Genomic DNA, 7,291 nt, shown 5'->3' with positions numbered 1-7,291 from the left:
CTTATTTCACATAATTTATTATATATATATATAAACATACATACATATATATATATATATATATATATATATATATATATATATATATATATATATATATATATATATATATATAATTTCATTTTTTTCTCTTCAGCATGCCTCTAATAACATTTAATTGTCAAAATCTGATCATCTTACTGTTTCCGGATACTGCAGAACACAGAATAATTATTGTTCAATAAACACGAGACACATTACACACTGTACACCTCATTATTTATTGCACTGTATTGGTATAACAAGCACCATTCTCAGTAATGGAAGCCCCATGTGTATATACAAACTCCTGTCAACAAGGCCCTATTGAACGCAGTCATCAACAACAGGACCAGCACTGAGGGAGGATGCACCCTCTCACTGCCAAAGCTGAAGGTGGAGTGCATGTACTCCTAAACAGTGAGAAATTACCTCAGCATTACTGAAACAAGCACTAGAATAATGAATGACATAAAAGCAGCTCAACAGTGACCCTGAAGCAAGTACCTTGATTTAAACCGACTGCGGTTCACCCAAAGTCTCTCTGGGGAAGTATCTCTGGAGACTTTGGCCCGTGACTGTTTACGGCTCTGTTGGGAAACAGGAGGTCTCTGGAGAAGTTCCTCCACTTGTTGACGGCGATATACATGACCTAGAATACACAGTTTAAAGCTAATAACAAAAGCCACCCCGAAGCAGTTTAATTGCCTGGTCATGAATAACAGCAAAGAGATTTGTAAAACTAATTATTAGTTGACGGCACCTGTTTGGCAACGAAGTATTGCTGTCTTTTCTTTAATCCTGGCTCGTGACTGAAGAGACAAGGGATCCTCCAGTGTTGGGGTGGAAATCTGGACAGAAAACAGAAAGGTTTTTTTATCCTTCACTAAATCAATTGCATACCATTGTTAATGCATTTTGTTGTTTAACTATTAATATTAAAAAGATGATATGACTCACTTTGCGATAATGTGGTGTGTTGAAGTGGTGCAGGAAGGGGTTGTACTCCAGAGGATCATAACTCTCTAGAAACACAAAACCCTGAAAACACAATATACATTTTAATTATTAGGAAGGTTTTGGAAATACTTCAGGTTTTTATGAATATTTTAAAAGGAAAATTTGAATTTTTCATAGAAATTACATTTAAAACATAATATTTCTCAATTTGTAATGACACCAAGCCAGTATAAAGTGTATTTATCTTCTCATTCACCAGTGCTGAGGAAAGTTACTTTTAAATGTAATGCATTACGATAATGTGTTACTCCATAAAAAAACATGAATTAAGTGCATTACTTACTTTTTATGAAAAGTAATGCATTATGTTACGTTTTGTCACCTGAGCTGGGACTGCGTATTAATTTTTTTATAACAAAAAAACACAACTCTTTTTTTTTTTGGCAACAATAAAGGCCCTCACACATACACACACGCACACACACAAATTAAATTAATAATCGTTAACCTGAAGGAACTGCCTCTGTCTCCGCACATCATTCCTAATTTCTCTCAACACGGGCACAGAAGAGGTTTCAGTGAATAAATTGGAATACAAAGTACCTTGCATTACTTCTTAAAAAACTTACTTTACTAGTTAAAAAGTAATTAGATTATGTAACTCAGTTTTTTATTCATGGTACGATGATACAATTAATCAAGTTTGTAAATCTGTAAATCTAAATCAAATCTGCCTTGCAACAAGAAAATAGACAGAATTATAAATATTTTACTCTAACAAAAAAATTATTATTATCGATATTTTTATTGTTAACTGATTTTCTGTACTTTATAAGCTTTAAATTTTCGGAAAGGGTTACTATGAAATGGCAGAGTGTATTGATTTTTCTATTTTGTTCTGTAACTTAAGTATTTCAAGGTTACAGTACATTGCTACTGTAACAGTATGGTTATTCTAATTGCTTCTAATACTGTACCTGTACCTTTGCATTACAGTAGTTAATGTAGTGTGCATGCATGCTCCTCAGCTTCTGTGTCTCAGTATAGCCATGGTTTGTAAAATATTGCTCAATGCTCTGCTGTACCGGCAGCCACACACTCTGTGTCCAGCGCTTATGGAGCAGTTTGCGTTTCCTCAGGTCCAGTGTGCCTCTGTGAGTAAGGTAGTGATCCAGATTCTGTACTGACACACACACAAACACAAATGATTCTGAGGTAACACAAAGATTCAAGTCTGAAAGGCCACCAAAAATATTACCTTTATGAATCCAGCCTCAGTCTCCAGCAGCGGCTGTATAATGGCATCAACTTCTTGCTGTTCAGAGTGTAATTGTTCCTGCGGGTGAACAAACAGAGAGTTGGATGAGAGGACAGCCTGTTTATGTAATATGTGGTCAGTTTGCATGCAAATGTGGGTGTACCTGTAGTTGTTTTTTTGAGCTGAGAGAAAGGGTATGTTGCATGTCATCTGCAGTCTTTGTATGTGCCATTGTACTAGTAGGTCAGAGATTATTACTTAGATTTGCAGTCTGACAAGTTCACTGATGACAGACACTTGAAGACACTCTTGACACAAAAGCAACAAGTTACAAAAGTGACATTTATAGCACTGTTGGAAATATAGAAAATTTCAAAACAGTCTGATGTTCTGAAACTACAGTCATTACTCACTAAATATATGCAAAACATAGTTTAATTTTTGACTTTTGACTTTCTAAAATCCTATAATATTCTTCTGAATATGCCCTTTAAAGCCGACCATAGCATATTTTAATACTCAAGGCGTCTAAATTATCAACATGATTAACATTTTGCTGATAAACCCACAATTTACTATATGCCTTTCGTCAACTGATTGATAGTTTACAGAAAACAAAATAAGAATTGCTAAATGCTCGGGCCAGGAGATAAGATTTTAACTTTGATTCAAGGACAGTGATCTAAGATAAAAGGGAAGACTATTCCAGAGCCTAGCTCCAACAACAATAAACACACAATGCCCTCTTGACTCGGTCTGTGGACCGTAGACACCTGCCTGATGTGTTCAGATTTAAAAGTTCAGACAGGTATGAGGGTGCAAGACACTTTGGAGATTTTAAAACAAAGATCAATATTTTGAAATCAATTCTATGATGCTAGAACCATTAAAATAGGAGTAATATGTTGACGTTTGCGGACTCAAGTTAGAAATCTGGTTGGAGCGTTTTGAACCATTTGAAGCCTTGTAATAGAGGACTGGGAAATTCCAGAATATGAGGAATTACAATAGAAGAATTTATAAAAGTAAACATAATAACTTTTATGTTTTTAGTAATATCAGATTACCTGTACATAATTATTCATAAAAATCATGTTAAAATGTTTCAAATATGATACATCAGGCTTTAGAAGCACATTTATTTTTTTGGACCTTTCTAATGATCATTATATTGCATTGCCTTTTATGTTTTCCACACAGTTACAACTACAGATTTTTGTTTAGAAAATGAATAATTTATATATTAGTAAGACATAATTGGGAGATACATACTGTATAGAGATATATATAGAGAGAGACGATAACAACTGATATTTTTATGCATTTTCATGTTAATAGTCTGCTATACTGTTATAAAGCTGTAGCTGCTTTACATTACAAGCTATGCAAATTTAATCTTACCTTTTGGCAATATAAATATATCAGCAACTGCACCAAATTGGAAAAAAAATAAATACATTTTTTGCCCCGCCCCCCTTGTTGTCCTAGTTTTGTCGTGATTGCCGTACCTGTTGTGTCTTGATTAGTCTTATTTATATCCCCTAGTGTGCTCTGTCTTTTGCGGTTCATTGTTTCTATATTGTGATTGATTCCTAGTGAGATATTGTATCATTGAGAAGTCTTTGTATTACCCGTGAGTGTTCGTCTGTAGTTAGTGTTCTAGTGTTTAGAGTCTTTGTTTATCGTGTCAACCCAGTCCTGTTAAGTTATTTAGTCTCTGCCCTAGTCGTTGTTTCCCCTTTTGTCTTTAATAAACCCTCTGTGTAGTGATTCCTGTCTGCGTATGAGTTCCTCCCTTACCTCCTTATAACAATATATATATATATATATATATATCTGTGTGTGTGTGTGTGTGTGTGTGTGTATATATGTATATGCCATGCTTTACTGCAATGGACATCTCAATATTTCCTCCTTAATGTAATGATCCAATAAAATTATAATGACTATAATTCAGAAAATAATTATTCAGTACAACCACACTCTAATTATTTGAACAACCACACTTAGTTTACTCCTATTGTAAGCTTAATTTGACTTAAATAATACATCTTGTCTCCATTTACATCACAGGGAGGTTGCGTTCAGTGACTGTAACCTGAAGTGTGGCATCTAATCCCCAGTGGTTTTCAGCACAGAACACCCTGACACCGCTCTTTACATACAGGGAAGAAAGAAAAGGTATCCATGCATAAAGTCCTGATCTGTACAGTGCTGAAAGACTCCACTTGGCAGGACCACCCATGCACAGTAATCTAGACAGGACTAACAGCCTTCTACTAAATTAAATGGCAAATGAAAAGCAAACAATATTTAATTGAAATTCCAAGCCAAAGTGCCTGCACATATCTTAAAGGCAGTCCCAAAGAATGTTCTCCACTATAAATAGGAGCTTGTAATGACTTATGTTGGGCTGGGCAAGTGTTTCCTGCATTCAGACAAATACTGTACATCAAGCTGCCCTCATTGTACCTGTCTGATAAATAATTACTAAGCAGCAGGTTAAGGTTTAATTACTCTGAAAACAAAAATAAAACAACTTCTTTATTAAAGATTAAAAAAAGGCTTTAAATACGGCCAACTATTAAAACGGGCTCTCTCAAATTATTTACTAATTATTTACAGTAAATTAATTTAAAGACCCAATTAACATCAATGTGAAAACTATGCAAGCAAGTTAATGATGAATGATGGGGGTTATCTGTGGACTTTACCCTATTAGTATAGTCATTGACATGAAAAAGGAATCGCTAACACATATTTAATGTTTCATACTCAACTGCGTCGTCGAAATGACGAGGACATCAACAGCACCGCGACTTCTTCGCTGATGCGCGCCCCTTGTGTTGCTATGGTGACGTTTCTCAAACTCAAAGGAATCGTGCGCGCGCTTCTTCAGACGCTGATATTTTCAGACATTGGGCTCAATATTTGCCTTATAGTTATCACGAAACTCTTTATTTAGCTGTAAATCATTTAAACGGTTACCCTTTAGAAATTTGTAAGCAATCAGTTTTGTGAGTTGAGGGTACCTCCGTTTACAAACTCTGCCTGCAAATGAACTGGCGTTAAATCAGCAAGGCAGCTTTCTGATGCAGCCACATAAAATTATAATTATTAAATCAAACAATTATAAAATCTAGAGAAAGATCTGATTAAAGGGCTAGATACCTTGCCCTACTTGTTTATTCTATAAGTCAGGTAAATAAAAATATTAACTGGTCCAATGAGAAGCTTAACCTTTCAGAAACTTAAGCATGAACAGTTACTATCCAGTTCTTGCTGCTGCAGCTCCGAGACCTGCAACTGTTCCAGAGTTCTCTGTTGTAGCAGGGTCCATTTCAATGCTTCCCAAGTGATTCATGCCATGGCTGCCAAGAGGTTACAGTCAAGGCTGCCCCAGCGTTTCAGCAAAAGCCTCCATGGCTGGTCCCAGGGTCCTGCTGAAGCCACTTCTGGTTCACAGAGGTTTCTTTCTCAACTGCTTCAAATGATCTTCTCATCATTTCTTGTCACTGACACTTTCTGTCAGTGTTTGTAAAAATGTTGTAGTTTTATCAGGAAAACAGTATGAAAATCATTCTGACCGGGACAATAAGCTCTGGAAAGTTATATTGTCAAGTAATCTCTGTGGTGCCTGCCTGTGACCCTGTCTGACCTCAGCCGGTTCTGGGACAGCAGCGTCAGGAACCTTTAGGGTGGCCTGGATCTTTGGGACACAGTTGTCTGTGGCAGAAACCTTTGGAGCATCGAGGGACTTCTTGGACCAAAATTGGCTTCCCCTGCAAAATGCAAAAGATAAAGAAAACTGAATAATAATAATAAAATAAAATCTGTCATTTTTGATGCTTGATTGGTGAATTATGCCAAGCTCACAACACACAGTGGTTTTGGAAGGGTTTTCTAACTGAGGGTTTTCTCCCCTGGTCCCATTGTTGAGAACTGTTGGCTTAGGTCCCTCATGTGAAAAGCATTTAAATTACAATACTTGAAATGTAGTAGCCCCCAAAAATTTAAGCCCAAGAACTCAAATCACAAAAACAACCTTTTTACTCCTCATCAGAGAGTGAAATTCATGAAACACTAGGCAACAATGAAAATCCTGACAATGAACAGCTCAAGTGCATACAATATGTAAAAACAGAGAATAGATTATGAAAATCAAACTTGTATTGGCTCGTTGTGATATAAACGGTATGTGGTACATGTTTGAGTCATACCTGTCATGTGACTTAACCGAGGATGTACTTCCGGAGCAGCTCACTTGACCACGTCAAACAAAACGCTCTGTGGCATTGATTTGAAGATGTTAAGGTAAGTATAAACATTACCTAAAAAGTCAAAGTAAGAATAGATGATTACAGTAGATCCTTCATCAGGTGTATTATTGGAAAGATTATATAATGTATTGCTTAGGGCAAGCTAAAAATATGTGCATTCAGCATGCTCAGTGAACGGAGAGCAGTTTTCCGTAGTCAAAACAAATGAAGAGACTTTCATTTTTAACATAAAATTGAACCATCTTTTTACTTCTTAAGTGGATAAAGATGAAGATTCACTGACATTCACTGATTTTTCATTCCACTAAAAGACTTTTATTTGATTCCTTCAAAAAGTGTAAACACTGTGTTTACTTTTTTCAAATAGATTTGATTTATATTCCTGGATAGAAAAAGAATACCACGAACTCTTAAGAAAAGGTATGAAATGACACCAGCCACATCAAATAAGTATGCTATTAGGATTAAATAATGTAAATTAATTTCTATATTAAATATGAACATATGCTTTTTTTCTAACAGCCGAGAAGATTTTTTCAAGGTCAGAGTTGTAAATTTATGGTAAAACATTCTTTCTATCAATTATTATCTCATTACTTTTGCTAAATTTTTACTTTTTTTCCCATAGGCTTGAATGTTGGCCCAATATCTACTCCATCTATTTGAAAGATGATGGTCAGTTTGGCCCAATCAAGTTCATTAACACATGTGTTCCTGATTCATTTTCTGATGGCCATATATATTTTGCTGTACTCAAAATATCCATATTGCATCT

At 35.5% G+C, this 7,291-nt stretch overlaps 1 protein-coding gene and 1 long non-coding RNA gene across 2 annotated transcripts; one reads left to right on the top strand and one right to left on the bottom strand.

Moving 5' to 3' along the window:
- Positions 1-247: 247 nt before the first annotated feature.
- Positions 248-2,529, bottom strand: LOC113072506 (protein FAM228B). Its single transcript, XM_026245499.1, has 7 exons — positions 2,400-2,529; positions 2,237-2,314; positions 1,962-2,156; positions 979-1,059; positions 782-869; positions 526-670; positions 248-431 (listed from the first exon to the last, which is right to left on the bottom strand). The coding sequence occupies exons 1-7, from the start codon at positions 2,466-2,468 to the stop codon at positions 359-361; spliced, it is 729 nt and encodes a 242-aa protein (XP_026101284.1). The 5' UTR covers positions 2,469-2,529; the 3' UTR covers positions 248-358.
- A 3,965-nt stretch (positions 2,530-6,494) lies between these two features.
- On the top strand, positions 6,495-7,179 carry LOC113072507 (uncharacterized). The gene is made up of 4 exons (XR_003280305.1): positions 6,495-6,550; positions 6,884-6,936; positions 7,039-7,057; positions 7,145-7,179. It is a non-coding gene; the product is annotated as an uncharacterized LOC113072507 (long non-coding RNA).
- Positions 7,180-7,291: the final 112 nt, after the last annotated feature.

This window comes from Carassius auratus, unplaced genomic scaffold (genome assembly GCF_003368295.1).
Source record: "Carassius auratus strain Wakin unplaced genomic scaffold, ASM336829v1 scaf_tig00009232, whole genome shotgun sequence".
Taxonomy (NCBI): Eukaryota; Metazoa; Chordata; class Actinopteri; order Cypriniformes; family Cyprinidae; genus Carassius; species Carassius auratus.
Note: the sequence above shows the minus strand (reverse complement) of the source record. Positions and strands in the feature narration are given on the sequence as shown.

Coding starts and splice junctions, on each gene's coding strand:
- LOC113072506 (XM_026245499.1), bottom strand. CDS start 2,468: ATGGCACATACAAAGACTGCAGATGACATGCAACATACCCTTTCTCTC. Junction 1,060..1,961: donor TTAACTACTGTAATGCAAAG/GTACAGGTACAG, acceptor TTGTGTTTTCAG/GGTTTTGTGTTTCTAGAGAG. Junction 870..978: donor ACACACCACATTATCGCAAA/GTGAGTCATATC, acceptor TTTTCTGTCCAG/ATTTCCACCCCAACACTGGA.